General features: G+C 31.9%; 1 protein-coding gene across 2 annotated transcripts in view; it reads right to left on the bottom strand.

The window, feature by feature from the left end:
- Window positions 1-1,839: 1,839 nt before the first annotated feature.
- Window positions 1,840-24,593, bottom strand: part of LOC128990070 (tyrosine kinase receptor Cad96Ca) — a 57,092-nt gene continuing 34,338 nt past the window's right edge. The window contains exons 2-10 of one of the 2 annotated variants that reach the window (XM_054412311.1): window positions 21,356-21,618; window positions 18,508-19,086; window positions 17,815-17,931; window positions 15,723-15,867; window positions 13,227-13,379; window positions 8,951-9,132; window positions 7,185-7,454; window positions 6,362-6,482; window positions 1,840-2,724 (exon numbers count right to left, since the gene is read on the bottom strand). In XM_054412311.1, coding sequence (XP_054268286.1) covers window positions 2,609-2,724; window positions 6,362-6,482; window positions 7,185-7,454; window positions 8,951-9,132; window positions 13,227-13,379; window positions 15,723-15,867; window positions 17,815-17,931; window positions 18,508-19,086; window positions 21,356-21,618 — 1,946 coding nt within the window. In that variant the 3' untranslated portion in view covers window positions 1,840-2,608. Of the gene's footprint in view, window positions 2,725-2,756; window positions 2,888-6,361; window positions 6,483-7,184; window positions 7,455-8,950; window positions 9,133-13,226; window positions 13,380-15,722; window positions 15,868-17,814; window positions 17,932-18,507; window positions 19,087-21,355; window positions 21,619-24,593 lie in introns of those variants that run through there. The other variant, XM_054412303.1, reaches the window with a different exon arrangement.

Here is a 24,593-nt window from a genome sequence, read left to right as displayed (position 1 = left end):
TGTGCTATTTATCCAAGTAATTCTTTGTTATGTTTAGAACAAGAGTTCTTTGTATTGAGTAAATACGATTAGTATTTCTATGAAGATCCAATGGTACAATGAAAACGATTATTTCTGTCTCGGGCTTCCTTATTAAATGTACTGCATTGTAATTGTTCATCCTAATAATATCCAACAGGTTCGAATATTATTATTATTTAGCACGGGAAAAAGTTATTGTTAATTTGAGTTGAACTGTCCAAACTTCATTGTCTAGTGATAGTGAAGCATAAGTAATTTTAATTTCAGTACAATATTGAGGTATACAAAATATGCAGAAGTATAAAATTACTAATATTTAAACTCTACGATGAGTTTGTTTATTTATAGTTACACATTTTAAAATGTCACCATTTATTTGTTTTATGTATCACTATGAATGGCATAGTTACGGGAAAACAAGATTCTAAGAAATAGACTGAATGTTAACTAACTATTAGATCCTTTATTAAAAATAAAATTGAGTTTGTCCGATTAAATTTTACTGAGATATAACCCCATTTGTATTCAAACTGTATCGTTTGTAATTTAGAAGGTCAGCTAGAGAAATTGGCTCAATCTGCATTGGTCACCGAAATGTGGCACATTGCAGCATGACTAATGTACAGTTGGCTGCCAAGCATCAGTCACAGCTGCGAGTTAACACATGGATGAAGAAAATGTAAGTAATTCATTGTATAAAGCTGGTTCAGCAACTTTCTCGTTAAGGAAGGAATAATCTACAATTTAGCAAAGATAATTATTATCAATATTTACAAGATCAGTTAGTTTATGCGTAAAAAAATATATTAAATATGGTTGCTGTAACAAGTTAATACAATTACCAAAGGTTTCCTCATAAAATGTAATTATCTTATTGTTCACTGAAGCTGCAGTGTCAGTTTTCTAAAATGCATTAACCAAGCAGATACTGGGAATTTACATTTTAATTTGTTTATTACTTGTTTCAAGGACCAAATATTTACAAATATTTAGAGTATAAGAAATACAATGATACAATATTTTACAATATTTTTATTTTACACAGTATAAGGTGACACTTACTTGAAGAGTAAAACAGTTTATTATGTGTTTAATGTAGTATTAAAATCTAAATCAATTTATTTATTTTTTGTCTTCATTGTTGCAATGTATATAACAATAAATCCAAACAATTTGTAATAATCAGGACTTCAATTATTTATGGCTATGAAAATGTTACTTATATGTTTTGGGTAAGATTCAGTCTCAGACCTCAGAGATATAGTAATATCAGAGAACAGTACCACTTAAATCTTTGCTAGTTTTATTGAGAATACGTTATCTAAATACCTTAATCTTGATCAATGGTCTTCAACATTTTAGATAGTTTTTGGCGTGTCTCGGTTTTCCCTGAATGCTTCTGGACATTTGATGATGCTTTTGTCGTACTTGAAGATGGACTCTGGTAGTCCAAAACTATGATGTTTTTATACGTCCCTAGGACGTTCTAGCACAAGTTCTAGCTTGTAACTGTTTACACATTACTTCAGGATAGTCCTAGAGGGTTGCAGCATTATCATATGGATAAAATCCATTGGTGATCGGCGGGATTTGAACCCAGGACCTCAGGCTCCGAAGCCCCACGCTCTACCCCTAGACCAGCTCTCTCCCCAGTCCAAGACTATGGTAGTGTACTACTAACTTAGGGTCACTTGATAAGGGGCAAGGTTATTTAAATCATTTTAGCTTACTATTGTTTCTTTTAAGAAAAAGAAATTGTTGAAGGTATGAAGCCTTGGGGTTCAAATAAAATCAACAAATAATACATCAAAACACTTTTATATTTTTTACAAAATATTTAAAATAAACATTTCTCCGTGTATTATAAATTAATAATACTTATTTACATATATTTACAAACCTGTTATCATGGCTACAACTACTAATTTACAACATTTATTTTATCTATGCACCTCATTAATTATTGAGCTTCTCTCTAATTACTGTTAAAACCCTTTAAAGATTTTGCACTGGAAATAATAACTTAATTGCAGTGTCGCAGACCCTTTAAAAGACATTAAAACTATCCTGTGAAAATTCATTTTTTCCTTCCAAAGTGAAGGTAAATCTTCATTACATTGATCATGTACTGACGTAATTCTGCAAGTAAATTATTATTATTACAGATCATGCTTCGTATTAAATAAAAAAATAATGTAGATTACAGTATATTGAGATGGAGATTCTCATCACGCATAAATTAGATATACATAATTTGGATTTACAGTACCTTTTCATACGATGCAAGAAATCACTAGGTTGTGGTTTACTGAATGAAGGTGATAACAAAAATTTATCTTCTTATTACTTTGTACGATTGAAGTAACAAACAAAAAAAAAGTGAAATCTACCAATTTTCAAAAAAGTATTACATTAATCAAATTAAACATTAAATAACTTTTCTTGTTAAATTTAATTACAATGGTAAAACGAAATTAAATACCAAATGGACTAAAAGACATTACATTTTCTCTTTTAAATAAAAGTTGCCTTTCCAGGGGTCTATATAAACTGTACAAAATATGTACATCCTTTGGTACCAATTAGATCACAGTTTTTCCCCACTCAGAGACACCATGTTGTAGTAGGAATGATCAGGGAACCTGTCTAGCTGTATGTAGTCTGTCTCTGTCAACAACAACTGCTCTAGTAGAGTCACCAGCTCTGTAACATACAAACTCTGTAGGTATATATTTAATACTAGTGCATAATCACAGTTTCTTCCCACTCAGAGACACCATGTTGTAGTAGGAATGGCCAGGGAACCTGTCTAGCTGTATGTAGTCTGTCTCTGTCAACAACAACTGCTCTAGTAGAGTCACCAGCTCTGTAACATACAAACTCTGTAAGTATATATTTAATACTAGTGCATAATCACAGTTTCTCCCCACTCAGAGACACCATGTTGTAGTAGGAATGGCCAGGGAACCTGTCTGGCTGTATGTAGGCTGTCTCCGTCAACAACCGCTCTAGTAAAGTCACCAGCTCTGTAACATACAAACTCTGTAAGTATATATTCAATACTAGTGCATAATCACAGTTACCCCCCCACTCAGAGATACCATGTTGTAGTAGGAATGGCCAGGGAACCTGTCTAGCTGTATGTAGTCTGTCTCTGTCAACAACAACTGCTCTAATAGAGTCACCAGCTCTGTAACATACAAACTCTGTAAGTATATATTTAATACTAGTGCATAATCACAGTTGCTCTCCACTCAGAGACACTATGTTGTAGTAGGCATGGTCAGGGAACCTGTCTAGCTGTATGTAGTCTGTCTTCGTCAACAGCTGCTCTAATAGAGTCACCAGCTCTGTAACATACAAACTCTGTAAGTATATATTTAATACTAGTGCATAATCACAGTTGCTCTCCACTCAGAGACACCATGTTGTACTAGGAATGGTCAGGGAACCTGTCTAGCTGTATGTAGTCTGTCTTCGTCAACAACTGCTCTAGTAGAGTCACCAGCTCTGTAACATACAAACTCTGTAAGTATATATTTAACTAGCTGTACCCGCGGGCTTTGCCCCGTTCAACTTCTTAATTTTCAAGATGAGCTCGTTCGCATGGCTCAATCACGTCCTGGTTGAAGTGCGTTCGCTATGCTCACTCACCTTTAGGTTGGAGCTCGTTCGCTGCGCTCACTTGCCTTCAGGTTACCTCGTTCGCTACGCTAACTCGCCTCCAGGTTGAAGTTCGTTCGCTACGCTCACTCACCTTTTGGTTGCAAATTAGCTGTTGTCATAAATTTAAATAATAATAATAGTGCTGCACCCTGTTGGCAATCCTTGTAACTTTAAAGCTATTGAACATCATAGAACAGAACCAACTTGTTTAATTGAAACAGCTGATAAGATTCATTAATTCCTTTTAAATATGAAAAATCATAAGGTTAACATGGGAAACTCCAGAGCCACTGGGGCGGAGCCCGAGAGTCCGATCAGAATAAAAACAACTTAGTTTTCCTATTTAATGCCTAAGGAATCGGTGTACCAAATTTCAGCCTCCTAGGTAAATGGGAAGTGGGAGAATTAGTGATGAGTGAGTGAGTGAGTGAGTCAGTCAGTGAGGGCTTTGCCTTTTATATATTTAGATACTGGTGCATAATCACAGTTTCTCCCCACTCAGAGACACCATTTTGTAGTAGGAATGGTCAGGAAACCTGTCTAGCTGTATGTAGTCTGTCTCTGTCAACAACAACTGCTCTAGTAGAGTCACCAGCTCTGTAACATACAAACTCTGTAAGTATATATTTAATACTAGTGCATAATCACGGTTTCCCCCCACTGAGAGACACCATGTTGTAGTAGGAATGGTCAGAGAACCTGTCTAGCTGTATGTAGTCTGTCTCTGTCAACAACAACTGCTCTAGTAGAGTCACCAGCTCTGTAACATACAAACTATGTAAGTATATATTTAATACTAGTGCATAATCACAGTTGCTCTCCACTCAGAGACACCATGTTGTAGTAGGAATGGTCAGGGAACCCGTCTAGCTGTATGTAGTCTGTCTTTGTCAACAAAAGATGTTCTAGTTGATAAGTTACAATCACAATAATATACTCGTAAAACATGATTTTTCTCTGTTATATTTTATTTATCTACCTTAAAAAGATACTTTGCATGGAATTATAATAATTTATTACTAATATTATACATTATTAGCTGCTGCACTGGTACTTAGCGATGGGAAGAAAACGCAAAGAGAAATATTTGTTCTTTAAGTCCCATGTATAAAATAGTTGCCCATCTGTCAAAAGTTAAAAAAAACCAACCGTACCTCTTCATTTGTTCAAAGTTTACCGCTTTTAATTCAAGTAAATCTTGGTTTGTTTTCTTGATACTAAACAATAAGGTTGTTATATAGACAAATTTATTATGCAGTACACCAAATAAATTGTAGGAGTATAAGGCAATGTATTTAACATTCTCTTTAATCAATAATATGCATGTCTGGTCTGTGAAGTGTAATCATGTTATCTATTTTTGAAGTTGGATAATTGAGGAAAACATCAGTTGAACCCGAAACCAATTATATTTGTCCTTAGAGTTTTCATATTTCTTATTTGGTTGTGATGTTATCTTTTGCTCCTTAAGTGATATGTTTTTATATTCAACAAAGATAATAAAATAAAGCTTCGAAACAATTTTAACTCACAGTATCTCTACGATACAAGACTTATATTTCTATATTGAATCTCTAAATCCCCAATTGGTTTTGAGATTCAGCTTAGTTTTTATAAATGGATAGTCCAACAACCAAGAGATTTTTTTATTTAGCTACACCTATAAATACGTTAAGCTGAAGGATTTTTTTATAAATTGTTTTATAAATTTTTTTATAATTTTTTTTCATCATCAGCGTAATATTTCTTTGTAATTGCTTTTTAAATTTTAAGCATAATTTTATCATCACTACTAAATACTTTATTTAGTGACGTATCTTTTTAGGAAAATACAAAAAGCAGAGAATTCATAGATATTATCATGTACAGCAGTTTTAAAGTTGTTATAAAAGAATTGTTGCTTTGAAATAAAAGAATTAATAGTAAAACTATTAGTAATAAACAGCATTAGTTGTAAAAATATATTTACGAATGACATATAAGGTGTTGTTTTTAATCTTATAAATTTTTTAATGAAACTTAATACATGGATTGTATTTTTTTCTAAGTACCGGTAGATAAAAGAGCCACTTTTTACGATGATATATACAAATAATTTGTAAAAGAGGGCAGGAAAGTAAAACGAAACTTTATTTGTCTTTTAAATTATTGCATTATTAAAAAAAATATTAGTTTATTTACTATAATATTTGGGCAATGACTTAATACTAAAAATCAATCATTTATTATATCGCTTTACGTCTTAAATTCTCCGGGACAAAACTAAAACTATTACACACAGTATGTCCAATACACAAAGTTTTCAACATTTTAGTTTTTTTTTTATTACAAGGATATTCTCAGGGCTTTCAATGTTTCAAACTAATATTTAATGAAATTGTGTTGAATGCAAAACTAGCAAAGTAAAAAAAAAAAAAAATACTTCAAATAATATAGCAATTAGTATCAACAATATCCAGGTGACATTCAAAAGAATTGTTTGATAAAAAGAAACATTAAGAATATGGAGACTTAACTTAAGTCTAGATATATTAAAAATTAAATTAAAGAATTTGGAACCTTGGATGTTGGTTTAATTGATTTATTAAAAAGTGTCCAGGACAAAGTATCTATTTTAGATGATTTCTTACGTTCGCCTGATTTATATTTTATACAACTACTTGATATTCCGTACCTGTGAAGGTGGGCCTCTCGGCAGGATCTTGGTCCCAGCAGTAGTACATTATGTTGTACAGTTCTCTGCGGCAATGTTCAGGCTTGTCAAGTCTGTAGCCATCTCTTACTTTCCTCATCACCTATAAATAATAAATTTAAAGAAATTCCCCATACAAATGTAGTTTTTTTTATTTAAATATTTTCTCATTTTCCATAGATTAGAAGTTTTAATAAGTAAAGAGACATTTATATTCTCTTTTGCCAGGTTCTAGTTAGAGGTTGGGGTGAGCGGATAACTTATTTTTAGTTTACTTGACAGTGTCTACCAAATAAGATGATAAAGTCTTATTTAACTTACAGGTTTTTAAGCCAATATTTCAAAAGTAAAAAAAGAAAAATTTGATCTATATATAACTTATATAGCTGTTATTTTCTAAAATTAATCTTTATTGTAATCTGTTTCCAGTTATTCTTCAATCATATAATATTTTTTTTATCTATTAGGATGATTGCATCGATTAAAATCCGTCATTATATAAGTTGTACCATTACAAACATTTCAAAGGTATAGTTCTTACATGATCATAGCTTACATGATATTAGCCAACATGATCGTATAGGCTATGATGCCGTTTGAGAAATTAAATTAAACCTATACAAAATTAAACGTGCAAATCGATTTCACTGTGATAGTTAATACTAACAATAACTATTACTAATAAATAACCCCTTCAAAATAATGAAAAAGTTTTTAAAGGTTTGGTACACCACAGAACCAACCCTTTATCTTTTTTCTAAACTGACCGACCAAAGGGCATAGCCCAATCTTTAAGTCTACTAACCTCTGCAGCCCCAAGGCCAGGGTAAGGCGTCGATCCAAGCGTGACGATTTCCCAAATTAGGACTCCGAAGCTCCAAATGTCGCTTTTGACAGAGAAGAGGTTGTCGTAAAGGGACTCTGGCGCCATCCACCTGATCGGCAACCGACCCTCAGACTTCCGCTCGTACACATGACTCGTAATGACGTCACGAGCAAACCCAAAGTCAGCCACTTTGCAGATCTGGTTTTCACCAACAAGAATGTTCCTTGCCGCCAGGTCTCGGTGAATAATCTACAAACAATTATTTTATAATGTGGAAGAAAGGTGTACTGCAAGTAAAGAGGTTAGTGTCTTAGGCTTCAATACAAGGGATGTCAGAATGAGATGGACTAGTTGTTAGTCACATCTACGTTATCGGCAAGGAAATCTTAAGGGAGGTGTTTGATTCCTAGCATGTCTAAAACAATAAGGTTGCACCGTTTTCTCTAAAGCAGTTGAGTACAGAACTGCCTTTAAAAATTCCACAGTGGTACACAATACAAAGTTATTGATTGATTAAATATTTTTTTGAACTGCAGTATTTAAATTAACAAGCAAATAGCAAGCTTTAACCTAGGTATTGGTCGTCAAAATTTGTTAAAAATGTTGACGATTGTCCTATTCTATGTTCACTAAGAACATTATTCGAAATAGTTTGCTTATATTGAACATTAATTATATAATACTTGCAGGGTTACATAACTATTTAAAAATAATAATTTGTTTTACCTAAATATAGAATGTTTAAAACCAATAGCAGTAAACTAAAACATTTGCTGTGGAGATGGAATGTATACTTTGAAACCTGGTGTGTAAAGGTACGGGATTGGATTCGGCTTAACTAAAGTGAACTTCTTTGTTTTATCAGTATTAACTTTTAACCATGTTAAAAGTCTAAATAAACAGTTTCTACTCCTTTCTCAAACAATTATAGTATTATTTTTAGAATTATTCATGAAGGAATAAGTAGCAATTTAAAATTCATAAGGACTTCCTTATAATATCACGTTGCACCTGGTTGCTGATGTAAAATTCTCCCTATATATTCTTTGGATGGGGTGTAATGAGGTAATATGATTTGAAACTAAGGAAGTCTGCTGTGAGTTTATTATCTAAATCGTCTAGCCCATGTGTTAACTAATTTCAACATGTATATGGGGTGTTTCGGAAATAAGTACAATACTATTAGAGATATTTGTTATGGGTCAGAATAAAATATAACCCTAAATAATATTATTTTTTTTTTCAAAATCGCCTGGTTAGCGATGTATCCACGATCTCTTGTACTACAAATGCAAATTTTTTTTTCATATTAAAGATATATTTATGACTTAGGTGTACAATGAAAAGTACAAACATACAATTTGAAAGATAATAAAAAAACACTTTGTATACAAAATGGTGGTGATTTTAAATTTGTAACTAACACTAGATACAAAAAAATTACGGATAAAAAATCTAGAAGAATTTCATTTGTCAAAATTAAAAAAGACCCGATACAAAGTCTAACTTACAAGCAACTAATTTGGTTTCAAAGAGCTCAATAATTCTTTATAATATTTTATTTTAGTTCTGAAAAGTTTTATTTTGTTATTGTGAATCATCCTGAAAGTTAAAATATGCTATTGGGCATTTTATAACTCATTTTATATTATTCAAAAAATTCTATGACATATTTTTTATTTATTTCTATGTTAACTGTAAGAAAAAGATGTAGGTGTAAGGGATCATGCTCCACTTAAACTCACCCCTTTTCCTGATAGGAACTCCATCCCTCTCGCCACCTGGTAGCAGAAGGAAGTGAGATCTCTGGAGGTGAGGGTCGCAGACTTGGCGTGCATGTTGTCATAGTACCTCTGGGCCCGAGAGTTGCGGAGGTAACTCTGCAGCTTACCGTGGCATATGTACTCCATGATCACAAACAACGGATCTGCAATCGGGGATTTATATATATATATATATATATATATATATATATAGAGAGAGAGAGAGAGAGAGAGAGAGACAGCTAAAACCTGTAGACCGTAACCAACCATACATAATAAAATACTCCAGCTAAATGTGTCAGAAAAAAATCCAAAATAATAATCAAATATTTTAAAGAAGCTTTCATTCTGCCATTACTGATATGTAGCCAATTATTTATTAGTTAGCCTACCTACATCAGGGAAAAGTAGCAACAAGGTTAATAAAGGACAAATAAAACTGAAAGGTTTATAGTTTATAGTTTTTTTTTATAGTTTAGTTTATTTAAATATATGCTTTAAGATTATTGGAAGTTAAAATACATCATATAAATTTAAAAAAAAGTCAAACGAGAATTCAGGTGAAATCGGCTCTTTAAAACTTTTGTAATAAATTATTTAATGGTACATTAAATGGGTGTTTTTTTTTTCTTTTAAGATGGAAGATAATCTAATTATTTTAATTTAAGAAGGAAATTCAAGTTTATGAAAATGTGAGTGCAATGCCATATAAAATGTAATTCTAATTAAAAGATTGCTATAAAATGTTGATGCATATTATTTCTACAAAGCATAGAAAGGCTTTCATCACGCAAAGGATTTCGGTTTTTAATTAGCCGGTGATACTTTTAAAATTCTACTTTTACTTTTCAAGAAGTATTTTGAATCATAATTAATTAATTGGTAATTCTTTTACCACTGAAAATTGTATATTATACATGTTGCTATTTAATTGGTATGTTTGTTTATGTGTTTTTATGTGGTCCTTTTTTACCAAAGAGGATTTTCTTTTTTGAAAAAATATCATTCATTTTATATTATTGGATGTACCATTTGCCGTTAATTACCTTAATAAATGCATCATTAGAGTTTATCAGTTTAATTACTCAATGTTCCAGAACATCAATCAGTAAAGTAAGTTTTAGATAGACTTCTTTTATTTTCGGGAGAGCTTGGGTACGATATGGATTCTTTTAATGTATTATGTTATTTTGTGCTCTGTATCTAATGACGAAATTTTTAAACATACTGATTGTACTGTACTATTTATGGAATAAATATAGTAAATAAAAATTGAAGCAATAAACTGTTTATGCACAAAAGGGAAATATAGTATTAATTTTTAGTTTAGTTTATTAGTGCAGTGTTAACTGAGAGGGAATAGCAGAGTATTTTGCCTTATAATGTGGTATCCCTGATAATTTAAAAATTAGCCGTTAGATAGGTCAGTGGAAGGTCAGCACTGGGCTAAGTTTGTTGAGAACTCGTCGACAAGGTACGAAATTATTTTAATTAATCCTGAGTCCTCATGTGATTTTACTCTAAATTTTGCTTATTTTATCCTTTTGAGAAATATTTAAAGAAGTGGCTATATTAATACCTGAATCACTGTAATTATTTGATGTCTGAATGTATTACAAACGAGTAGTATTTTACTAATGTTTAATAATGTTTAAAGAGTGAATATTTAAATAGCCATGTGTTATTTTCAGGTTAGACCTTGTTTAGAATAAATTTTATTTGTATAATTGGGAAATGTTTCAGACGAGATTCAAGGTGAATTAATTACCTTATACAGGGTGGCTGAAAAGTAACTTGCACCCCCTTAACTTTTCAACCATTTGAGATATTTGAAATCGGTTTGCGGCAACCTTCTTAGATATGAGGGGCTACAGTAATTATGGTCAATTTTGAAAATTTTGCCCTTAGGGGTAGTGGGGGTAGGGCGTAGCTCAACATTTTCAAATGCCAAGTATAGTCGAGTTTGGTATCATTTTTCAGGTCTTGACAGAACATAAACATTGACATAAAGAAAACCAAAATCGGCTCAATAATAACAAAATGGCGCCCTAAAACGTTTCAAATCCAAATAACCATGAGGGTGGCAAAAAAATTAACTTGCACCCTCTTTAACTTTTTAACTATTCGAGATATTTGAAATCAGTTTGCGGCAACTTGTTTGGATATGAAGGGCGACAATAATTATGGTCAGTTTTGAAAATTTTGCCCATAGGGGTAGCGGGGGTAGGGGGTAGCTCAAAATTTTCAAACAGCAAGTATAGTCGAGTTTGGTATCATTTTGTAGGTCTTGACAAAACATAACAAATAACATAAAGAAAACAGAAATCGGACCATTAATAACAAAATGGCAGTTCAAAATTACTTTAAATAACTATTGTCTCATTCATTTTTACCTGCGATTTTGTTATTAATGGTCCTATTTCTATTTTCTTTATGTTAGTTGTTATGTTTTGTCAAGACCTACAAAATGATACCAAAATTGACTATACTTGCTGTTTGAAAATTTTGAGCTACCCCCTACCCCCACTACCCTTAAGGGCAAAATTTTCAAAACTGGCCATAATTATTGTCGCCCTTCATATCCAAACAAGTTGCCACAAACTGATTTAAAATATCTCGAATAGTTAAAAAGTTAATGAGGGTGCAAGTTAATTTTTCTGCCACCCTCATGGTTATTTGGATTTGAAACGTTTTAGGGCGCCATTTCCTTATTAGTGAACCGATTTTAGTTTTCTTTATGTCAATGTTTATGTTTTGTCAAGACCTGTAAGACAATACCAAACTCGACTATGCTTGTCGTTTGAAAATGTTGAGCTACCCCCTACTCTCGCTACCCCTAAGGGGAATTTTTTCTAAATTTACCATAATTATTGTAGTCCCTCATATCTAAGAAGGTTGCCGCAAACCGATTTCAAATATCTCTAATGGTTGAAAAGTTAAGGGGGGGTGCAAGTTACTTTTCAGCCACCCTGTATACTGCCATGGTGAATGTCAATAACTATGAGTAGCAGTAAGAATAGCCCAGGGGAGCCTAACCACTGATTATGTCACAGTTTAAAGTAAGATCCACACATTTATTTTGTTTTGGGGTCTAATATAGACAACTGTTTATTTAATGTAGTCTTATTTTTGAAGAAAGAATTTATTTTGGTTGTAACATGTCTTTTTGAATTAGAGTTCAAGTGAATAAACATCAATATCATTGAAGTGATTGGGATTTATCCATGCTACCTGTCTACCACTAGAGGATAGTAAATTTAAAGTTACAGCAAGGTATACTATGATTTCTATTAACATTAATTACAAATCTGAAGTGTCATCAAAGAAAAACATTTTTTTTTTCTTAAATTGGTTTTGAGGGCATGTAGGCTACATAAATGACCTCAGCATAAGGTTGTCTCCGACCTAATTAATAAATTTCCAAACTATTAAAACCCACGGACTATTGGTGGAATGTCTTAGGGAGTATAGTACTGTAATATCAAAACCAAAGATAAGAGCATACTTTTAAACATTCTTTTATGGAAGAGATAATGATTCCAATGCATTAGATCGTGACATCAAACAAGCACAAAAGGTGCAGATGTTACAGTAAGAAGATAAATCTACTAGTCAACTTCTAACCAGGTTGGGAGAGCTAGTTAAGGCCTGTGGTTGCGTTTAAGCTCCACGAGTATCTTAGTTTTGAATTTGCTTTTAACAAAACTTCAAACCGAAACTGAGTTTAACTAACCAAAATGCAGGTTGGAAAATATAGTTCTAAGGACTTTTATATAAAAAAGTAATTTAGTTTAAGAAAGTGCTATGATTATCTAGAGTTATTTTGTTTCAGAAACTTTTGTATAAATTGTTTATAAAATATTAATAAAAATACTTAACATAGGTGGTAACAATAATCATGGTATATGCTTAACAAAAGGTTTAGTGTTGTTCAATACTATTAGTAAAAAAAAAACTTAAGCTAGATTTATGAGAATATGGAAATATGACATTGGAAATGGTCTACGAAACCAGGTCAGTTTTATGAAATAATTATATTCTTGTACATGAGTGTTATGTAAAAAAATATATTTAAGGGAGATAAATGACAATTTAGTCATATTGTGACGTGGTTACATATCAAAGCAGTATTTGTAATAAATAAGTCACCAGAATCCATAAGATACAACGTTGAACCTGGTTACCGCTAAGACAAATAATTACTGAATAGAAACAGCATACATTAATTTTGTGAAAATGTTTAAAGAACATTTGTTACCTTTTTCTGTGCAGCAGCCTAAAAGTCTAACCACATTAGCATGAGGTTCCAACATTTTCATAACTTGTAGTTCTTGTAGGAGATCAGTTCGTTCTCTTTCTCCTGCGTTTTCTTTAAGCGTTTTAACTGCTACTACGGATGGCCCTTCTCTGCCTGAAAATATATATATATATATAAATAAATATACCTTACCAAGAGTTGCAATAAATCTGTGTTGAAAGAAGTTATAATTATAATTAATTGTACGACTGTGAACCATATCAGTAATGAGCATGAAATATATGAGTGTTGTAAGTTTTTTGACTGAATTAAGCTCCTATATGTAAATATATATTTTCAAACCTAATTTATTCATATTTTTGAACAAAGTGATTGCCAATCAATGGATTTGCTTAACATTTGTTGGTTTCTTAAGTTGCAGATTAATTTAGAATTTATTCCATTGAATGGAACAAACTTTTTTATATAAAACAAACATATCCCTGGTTGTGTGTTTAAAATATGTTTTTTTTTTGCAAATGAATAAACATTAAGCTATACCCAATACTAATAGGAAACTATTTCAAAAGAGGATTTTTCCTACAAATATTGCATGTGTTCATTTTTTATTCTATCTGTTAACACTGTTTAGGAGTGTCCTAAAGATAAAATTTTAAAAACGTTTATGATTTATTCCATTTTAGAACACAAAAGAACCCACATTTGTCATTCACTGAGCTTTGATTAATAGATAGATGTTGTTTCCGTACTGTCTGGTTTCGCTGTCTTTGATAAGACAATGTGGTTGTTACCAAAGTCATTTAGTTGTTTCAAAGACAATCAGATGGCTCTGTTCTACGGTATATCAAAACCACTCATGTATGGTTTGGGGACTCTACAGCCCTTAGTGTGGTTGTACATTCTATTGTTTGATTGAATACCCTTGTACTAATTATGTTTACAATTCATGTCGAGGAACATGCACTCAATTCATGCAATTGTTTGCTATACAATTGTAATACAATAACAAGTGTTAATATGATACAGTTACTTAAGAATAATCAGTAGGCTAGTTAAAAATTGCCATATGATAATGTTGAAATGCACACGTTTTCGTTTGAGACACTTTAACTTAACTCTGTATCAGTTGTATAATATTAAAAGTTATTATTATTTAAATTTAAAAATCTAACTGACGCTCGTCAGTTATAATATTTAATGATTTCAATACATTACCTTTTAATTTAAATATTCAATTAAATATTGCTCAGCCCCTGTTATTCTATCTCATAAGCAATAAGGAAATAATTAGGAATTGGGTTCTAATTAGTCGTTAGGTATTGCCAAAAGTAATACAGTTTAAAGTATTGTCTACTACAAAGCCTAGAAGCCTAGTGGTATACGGTTTAAAAAATCAATTTTGAAGTAAGTTTAAACATGTTCAGATTATTTTTTCTAATCCCAAACTCGCGCTTGATATTGACGTTACGACCCGCTCACAGTAAAATACCATCAGAATAACTTGGTGAATTTATTCGTTTCGGATCGCTTATTGAAAATACTGAAATTGAACACAAATATTTGTTTGCAATTGGATGAAATTTATTTCAATAATTACTGTGCACCGAAGCAGTTTATGTTATAATGGGTAATGTTGGATTATGTTTATTTAATTTCTACTATCATATTTTTTTATTTAAAATTCATTCTCTATCCAGATAAAAAAGATTAACCCCCATTTTTTTTATGTAGAGGTTTTCTCCTACAGGAAAGGTGTTGTAAAGTGAAATGTTATTGGTTGAGAATAAAATTTATGAAATACTAGATCTTGGATCAAAATACATCCATAAGCAAGCACTTATCAGTTTACTTATCCTTCACATTAAAAAAGATAATGTATTTTAAACTTACAGTTTTCTGGAGTTTTCACCGTAAGAATAAGAATTATTTATTGCCATCCACCAAATGCAGTATGGACTATGGAATATGCATTATCATGTAAAAAGAAAAAGGTAACACACATTGTACAACAACGTGTCAATATTCTAAACTGTTTATTTTCTAAGCTCTATATAAATGTTTCAAAAGTAATTGTATTTAATTTGTTGGGGATCAAAAATGGTTAAACACAACTTTTACCCTATAACCCTTCTATTAAGTAGAACAAAAGGGGTTGTTTGCATCTAAGGACATGAAACTTTAAAAAATCGTTCCTGGGTCCAGGTATTCTTAATGAGACCTACGTAATCGCTTACTCCCTGTATGGAAAACTCACCAAAAATAAGCCCGGCAGTAAAAAATGCCTTATTCAAATATACAAAAATACATGATAGATGAGTTTATTTAGCCACACCTTTTCTTTTATTCTCTCTACCTTATTCCATTTATAAATGTAATAGATACATTTCTAGATACATTCTATATATTTCTCCTAAGGAAAAAATACAAACTAATAAATGCAACATATGGAGTAACTTAGGATCTATTACAGTCATGTAATTTTCCCATGGAACTCACCTGCAATAGACATAGCTTCACACTTCCAGACTTGACCGAAACATCCTTCTCCGAGAATGTTGAAGACTTTAAGGTGATGCCTAGGGAACTCCCAAGGGTCTAGCTTCTCTGGAAGTGGCTGCGCTGCTGTCATTGCTCCCCCATGCTGAATATACATAATCGTATCAGAAATATGTTTAATATATCGTTCACCACAAATAATTTTATAGTAACCATAGATTGTAAATTAGGAAAATCCAACACTTATTACTAGGAGGATTATAACACTAGTGTTAGGTTTAGCTACCTATATACAGCTAAGAAGGATCTGAACTTTTGAGAAAACCATAAGCTGCACACATCTTAATTGCATACTTGAATGTTCTTGATTTGAAACTTCTTCGAAAAATATGAGTTTTCAGTAAACCCTACCCCTAAGGGCAGGAACCTCAATTAAAGGGCTGTGTTTAATCACATTTAAAATGTTGAAGATGCATCAACTGTTAAATTTGTTCATATTGTATCACTTTACTTTTCCCTTTAGAGTTTATCTTTTGACTCTTATTAAATATGTTTATATTACCATAGATAAATTACTTTTACCTAACCCGCCATGTTAAACTCCCCTATCCCAAGCGTGATGTATACAACTTCCTAACTTCAAGAGTGATGTAAAGTTGAAAAAAACTCACTCGGTGGGGTCATGAAACCCTTTTAAATAACATTGAGTGGATAACTTTAAAAATATACCTCTATGGAGCCAACGACGTTCAACGCTAGAAATCATCTGTGTGCTTGAATTTTATTGTTATGCTTTGAAGAATTTTCCTAACCTAGCTTTTGTTTGTAAATGAACCTTACTGTTAGCAGATGGGTGAAATGGATAATGAAGCATATTGCTCGTAACCTCCTGCATATTGTCGGGTCAGGTAAAATCTTGTACGTTACACGTTACGCAAGAGCGTGTTTACATCACTTCGGTGAATTATGCAACTCGCTTTCGCTCGTTGCACAACATTCACCTGCGTGATGTAAAAACGCTCTTACTACACTTGTAATGTAAATAGCTATTAATTCTGTCTCACAGTTAAATGCAAAAACACAAGAGTTTTTTTTATTAAAATAAGTATAATTTGCATTGTAAGTGTGTTCATAGAGATACTCAAACTTAATTTAACTTTTTCAAATTCTAATATTATGAAACAATAATATTAAAATTTAATAAAATTGTAATATTAAATTAATCCATACTGCTTTGTTGTATATTTTAAATAAAAAGATCTCATGATAAGTGTCCAATTACAATTCTAAGCCATCTCGACCTCTTCAGATGAATAAATTAAGCAACAACAAAGATCTGAATATAAAAAATCCTCCCCTCTGGTAGTTAACTTTGTGTTCACACTTTTAAAACTGAGAGGTAAAGGTTTGTGATGTTCAGGCTTTCAACTAAAGTCTCGGTTGTATAAAGACTCCCTTTAAAATGATATGCAACTCTTAGAAGCATTACATTTTACCTCACAGTTTACTTTACTTGTTGTTGCACCTTTTTCAGTTTTAGTTTATGCATAAAGGAACTTAATGCAGTTTAAATTGAAATGCTATTCTTGCAAATACAAGAAAAGCTTTTATATGTTTTTAGTTAATGTTGGAAGTTAAATCTGTTTTAAATAGTGAAGTAGTTTTTTGCAGAGATTATTGAAGTTAATGTTTCATAAAATAGTGCCCTATTTGTCCTTATTACTTTTAATGATAAACTAATATTATAATACTTGTTCCAGTGACATACTTTACCTGAAAGAAGTGTGATGTGATTGGTCATGTCAACAAAGAATCGTAATAACCAAACATATTTAGTCCCTAAATTGTGTTTATGAAATGCAGTTTTTGTTAAATTACCATATAATGACTTCACTTTTTAGACTATTTATGTACTTGTGTTTGGTGTCTGTCTCTGAGCTGTTCAGTGAAAATTGGGATCAGTAAAGTATTAAGTTACCACATCATAGTGATTAAATCACTGAAATTTTTATACTGGTAATTTAGGAAGAAATCCCCATTTGTTTCATTACCATAGTTTTAATCTATGTTATTATCAAAACCGTTTACACACCTGAGCGGTTTCCGAGTCCCAAGCTTCGTATCGGTTGCTGTATGCTCGAGGACCAAGCCATTGCTGCATCGCCATTGGCTCCTCTAGGGATGTGTTGTTGGCTGCCATCTCTTTATCCTAAGGGAAAATAATTTATTATAAACAGTTGAGCTTTAAAACCTACACACTACATTGAAATGAAGACATAATCCTGTAGTGAGCTGTACTAATTTCAAATATATCAATATAATCTATCCCCACACATGTATTTAAGTCCCATGCAACAAGACTAAAAATGAGCAGTAATTTTGCAAAAGAGATAAATGGTATTTAGGATTTACTAAGACAACAGATTCCTGTTTCTAAATGCGTATCGATTTAGGTCTGTTCTTACAGGTTAATATAGGCAAAGAAAAATATATGAAAAAATAAAACATTAAAGCAATACAATTGATATATAAACGTATTTGTTTGGTCGAAAATTTATTGGAAGTTATAAAATAATTCTTATTTTCTGTGCAACCATTCAAGTAAAAGTTTAACTAGATCTCAGAGAGTTTGCTGGTGTCAACTAATAGTTAGATTCTGACTAACTTTTGAACTAGTGGTGTATTGTGCTTTGAGTTCTCTCTTTAACAAAAGTGACTGGAACACTGAGACAAAATTTGGACGTAAAAAAGATGTATGGTTAAAATAAAGTGATTTGCAACAAACCTTATCTCCCTTTTTGGACTTTTTCTTTGTCTTGCACATTTTCTTCCTGAACACACATACACTGATGGCAGACACAAGGAAGGTGGCACACACTAGCACTAGAGGTATGATGGTTAAAGCAAGGTTCCTGATCACAGCTTGACTTTCATCCACTGGTGCGGACGTTACCACGACTTTGTTTGTCGCAGAAGTGTCTTCGGTGACCTTTGTAGGTTTCACCGTAGTTGTCGTTAAATTAGCAGCCTTTGTAGTAGACTCGGTCGTTGTTGTCGTAGAGGTTGTGGTAGTAGTTGTCGAAGATACCTTTGTAGTCGCAGGTTGACTAGGAAGTTGAACATTGTTTATAGGTTTTGGAAAAGGTCTTCCTGGAAACAACATAGGATGAAAGGGCGTGCGGAAGTTTGGGTTGGGAGGGGGAGGAGCTCGGAACCCTGGACCCATGTTGGACGGAATCCTGGGGGGTGCGGGACGTCGGGAGTCCTGGAGTCCGGTAGTGTTCATGATGTCCACCCAGACTTCGCTCTTGTGAGTTAGCTGGCCGTCGTAGACGGTCACGTACAAGAACAGGCTCTCTCCACCCTGCACAATAGATGTAAAATTAACAAGTCATGTCAGGACAAGAAGGGCACTTCTAATTGATGAAGAGAAGACAGCGTGTAATAATAGATCAAGGGCTAAATAAAATTAAGAAGGCAAAATCATCCATGCGTGGTTAATCTTAAAATGGAGAGGGTTATAGTATATTCACATCAAATGTAAGGTCTTATAAACCACGACAATAAATGAAACAGCGAAAGAGTGCTTAAACAAGAAAATAGAAATTGCTTAAACGAAAAGAAACTACTACTTAAAAGTCAAAATACACTGATGGTAAGTATCCTATTTATATTAGTCAATTCACAAAGAAGATGAAGTATAAGAACGACAAGTAAACAAGTAATCTTCAAACCTCAGAAAATTCCCCGCACAGTTACACTTGATTAGTCACCAGTTAGGCATAGAAGTACTTTGATGAAGTTACTTATACATTATTTAGTAACCTTAATAGCTTGGTCTGATGTTCCATAACATTTTCAACCAAATTCCTGCATTTTTACTTCAATACTACATGCAACTGTGAATATAACATTGTATAATAAACCTTGAAACCACCTCAAAGCATTTTATAAAATGTTTCATGAGTGGCTTTTATATTTTTTCTTTAATTATATTTATTTAATGTTTCATTCTTATCATTTATTTATTATTCTAATGATTTAATTATATATAAATCAGATTGATGATAAAGCAATTTTTCAAACTATATTTAGAATTTTACATTTCTGCTGCCATTATTATGTATAGAAAGGTGCCTGCCACAAACCACCATGGAATTAGTAGCGCTAGAAATATTTATATTATATGATATTGTATTTGCAAGATATTGTATTTTCACAAATAAATATATTTGAATTTGAATTTCAAATATTTTCATAATGCCATTAGGTTTTATTGCAACAAGGCCTTGAATAATAAGGTTAGTTTTTTAGCGTGTAAGCAAAAAAATCATGATTATAATCGTTTGTACATTTCTAATGACTAACCAACAACATGTACACCCTCGTTTCCTGTAGGTACACGTTTTTTAATTATTTTTTTTATTAGTCTGCATGATCATTTTACGTCTCAAGAATTGTAACACATCAAAAGGTTGCTGTATTTATTATAGAAAAGGCTCTTATGGTGCCGAGCAATTGGATAATAAAAATCACTTAGGACAATAATATTAGCTATTGCGATTATTAATTAGTTTAATAACAAAACTTCATTTATCAATAAATAATTAATAAATAGGGGCTTTTTGTAAACTGTTTAGTAGTAGTTTGGGGTGATAAAATTGCATGATAAAATTACATATATTAGAAATAATAATTTTAAAATTGAATTATCCAAGTACCTACCGCATTATTAAAAAGCATTTTATAGTGTTAAAGCGTAATATTTCAAACATATCTCGTGAAATATTCCATTGCTCATGCATATTTAATTATCTTCGAAGAGTAAAAGCGTTTTAAAGCAAAATTATTTGGATCTGCCGAAACACCCTTTTTGAGAAAGTTATAATTCAGTTTTGCAATTACGCACGTGCAGATAACCAATTACTTTAAGGAAGTTTTATACAAATATTTACCAAGCTACAAAAATATCTTGAAAAGGAGTCGATCATTTATTAATTTCTTCTTCTTATAAATGGATGATGAACTACCGTTTTGCAGTACAAAATCATGAAGTAACTATAACTAAAAAATATAGTAAAAGATAATGGATAGTTACCCAACTAAACTTTACTTAGCTGCAAGTTTTAGTGCTTGTGGACTGGCAATTCTTTATCCTTGTGATTTGGTTTCAATCGATCTCTCATCACTCAATTCAAGTTGTTATTCTGTTTTAATTTAAGACTAAATAAACACACTAATCCATTTATGATTCGTAAAACATATATCGCTCATCCGGCTGTACAGTACAACGTTGACAAAGCAACAATAGTACCTATTTACCTACATTTAAAAGGGTAACTTATAACGAATCAAATTCATCAAATACATTTTTTTTATTTAGGATGATTTTAAAGGTAGTTTATTGGTGCTGTCGAATTTATGTTGAAATATTATAGACAACGATTTCTTACCTTCTAACTATTTCTTTTTTAATATGAAATTTTCAAACCCATCTCGGTTTTTAGGTTCCATATAGTATTTTTGGGAGTAAAACTAATACCACTGATGCTAAAGTGTATAAACGTAAATCAGTATGTTTTAGTGAACTATTTCTCAAAATCCTGAACAACTTTTAAAGATTTATCACTCACCCTGTCAGCCAAAGAGTCATTCGTGTAGACGACTCCTGTCTGGTTGTCGATCCTGAAGGGTAGATCCCGGAGACTGTTGTTCATGAAGATGTTGAAGTTCGAAGGACCATCGGGTTTCTCCAGGCCGTACTCTAGAGGATCACCTTCGTTATCCTCGGCGTGTACCCTGACTATGACCGCCCCCACTGGCTCTGTGTCCGGCACTGTCCAGTATCGCTCGACCACCACCACGGGCGGGGTGTTGTCGGAGAACTGGGCGTGCCCTGTGAAGAAACAAAAGGGTATAATGCAGTGCATCTTCAATAGCATCATTGAAGACAAAGCAGCAGTAAAATGTCAGAGTCTCACGCAAACACTAAAAAAGTCCCTAGGGAATACAAACTTTAAAACATCACTAAGATTTTGCTCTTAGATTATTGAGTCTCATAAAGTGGCTCTTAATGACCAAATAATCTATGAACAAAATTCCGGGATCATTGTAAATAAACAAACCTTTGTAACTGATTATGACATCATCAATATATGTAATCAATACTACTAAAAATTGTAATAGTTTTTTTCCCCCTAGGACGCTAGGCACGAGCCCGGATTTGTTTTTCACATTACTTCAGGCTAGGCCTAGGGGGTTACGGCATTATCATTTAGATAAAACCTATTGGTAATTTGGCAGGATTTGAACCCGAGTCCCGCGCTCTAACCACTAGACCAGCTCGCTCCACCTCTTACTAAAAATACCAATAGTAAGATTGTAAAAAAATACAAACTAAATAGATAATCTAAATAGCAAAGTTCCCTTTATAAAAAAACTATTGGGAAACCCCAAAAAGTCTCTTAGTAGCAAATAGTTAACGTTAACATTTTTAAAATAAGGTTTATCTTTTTCAAAATGTCACTATCAATGGTAAAAACATAATAAAAATTCCTTAAAACTACATCTTCCAAAAAAGAGACAATTGATCAAACCAACTATTATATAAAAGCCTTATACTGTCTTAAAAATGCCTTTTATGGCAATAATAACCTGAACCAAACTATATACTTATGTACTATAACCATGCAATAACTAAACCTAGAATGTTATTGGAAGTATTCGTAATGATTATTAAATCATATCTAAGAAAAACTTAAAATGACAACCCTCTCCTCTACATGAAAATTAATTGTATTTATTAAATATACGGTATAAAGTCAAAATAGTTGGTAAACTATTATCAAAGGGCATAACTAAAATGAATTTCATAGTTAAAAAGCTTATAAAGATCATTAAAGCAATGCACCATACATTTTATGGCTAAAAACTACAAGGTTTGTTTTTCTTCTCAAGAGTATATTTGTAGCGTACCTTGAAGGCATTTAATGTAGTAAATATTGAAAGCAAACATCAATTGACAGCATGCCTTAGGGTTGTGATATATTGCGTTGCATAGTAGAGTGGACCTGAGTACATACTGTTTATATAGATTATAGAGGACATTATATATCAATTACCATATACACTTTTTAGTAAGTAAACTCTCTCTGTTGGAATATGTTATCAGTAGGTAAGCTCCTAAGGAAAATAAAACTACCAACACTGATGACCATGACCTTTTACGTAACATTTAAAGAAAGGTCAAATAATGTTATCCATTAACTGGGAACATTTTTCTTGATGTTGTACACATTAAAAACATAAATAAAATTTATATTATCTTTAAAACAATACTTCACATGGGTCCTTGATACAAGCTTATTGAAAAATACTTGAGAAATAAAAAAAGAAATTACTCAATGAATATAAAGTCCAATCAAAATAGGTTGAATATAAATTGGTATATTTAAACTAGAATGATGGCTATCGAAACCAAAGACTAAAGTGCAAACCTTAAATGATTCCGTATAAGAAATAAACAAAAGGTTTTTATTTTATGTAATTAAACATGACACAATAAAGAAAGCTGCGGTAAAATTTACAATAGAATGAGATGTCCACGTGGACAATATAAATGAATAGTACAATTCTGTTTGTAAGTCGGTGATATTTTTATGTGTATTTAAAGTATACAAAGTGTCCCGTAAGTAAGTAAAAAATGTTTGCCCTAATAGATTTTATAAGTGGAAAAACGAAAATCATGTATAAATGTTCTTTTGCAAAAACGCCTTGTTAGCTGGAAATCTGTCACTTAGTTTTTTTTTTTTTTTTTTTTTTTTTAAGGTAAAATGCTTAAAATTATCAAATATATATTTATACAAGGTGAACAACTTACTGTGCCACCGTTGGTATCTCAGAAACTATTAGATTTAGAGAGAACATTAAATGGAGAACTTAAACTAGCTAGTGTTTAATGATATTAAAAATATTAATTCCAATGTTCAAAAATGGCCAACATTTTCCAGCATGGTGGCTACAAACTTTCTTATGGGACACCACCAATTTTATGATTGTTTTAGACTTATGATTGTGTGCCTAATGCTACGGAGAAAATTAAAATATTTTAAATTTAAAATTCCCATGTCATTCTTATAGATAATAAGTAACTGTTGTTGTTTGCTCGTTTGTGAGCATATTTTGATCACATTTGGAAAATGCTTTCTTTTCATAAATTTTTTTACTTTTAACATTTTACAAAAAAACACTTTTTTACCCTCCCTGTTGCAGCAAACCTAGAGTAGTTGTTAAACTAATGCTATTTAAATAGGGAATATATGTGATATTTTTAAGGAGACATTATAGTCTAAATCTAATTAGGCAAATGGAAATTCACTTTGTCTGCAGGTTTGCTGCGGTGGGGGTATTTATATAGAGCCTTTTATACCAAATCAATGTGTTTTTGACATATTGTTAATAAAACATGGTAACTGTTTTGTAATTTAAACTATAAAATTGAAGTGGTCACCATGATGACACCTTAAAGCATGTTTAACATTAATCTTTTCACGAATAGGTTGTTTTGTTTGATAGATATACCAAATTTCATATAGATTTAAAGAAAACAAAATAAATACCACTAAACAATGTGGCGTATTTCTCATAAACAAAGTGTTTTTGGATTTTTTTTACATGTTCTAAATTGGTGTCACTTACTTAAGGGAAGCCCTGTATGAGTACAAATATTTTCTATTATTAAAACAAGTTCAGAACCCGTAACAAAGTATTTGTTACGAGTTACAGTTTCAAATATACTCTGTATGTGATATATTTCAAGCTACCGATATTTATATTCATCATGCGTATTTTCAAGTTTTGCTTCCTTTATGA

Source organism: Macrosteles quadrilineatus, unplaced genomic scaffold, assembly GCF_028750875.1.
Source record: "Macrosteles quadrilineatus isolate MER2022 unplaced genomic scaffold, UCM_ALF_1.0 Scaffold_1__1_contigs__length_201487025, whole genome shotgun sequence".
NCBI lineage: Eukaryota > Metazoa > Arthropoda > Insecta > Hemiptera > Cicadellidae > Macrosteles > Macrosteles quadrilineatus.
Note: the sequence above shows the minus strand (reverse complement) of the source record. Positions and strands in the feature narration are given on the sequence as shown.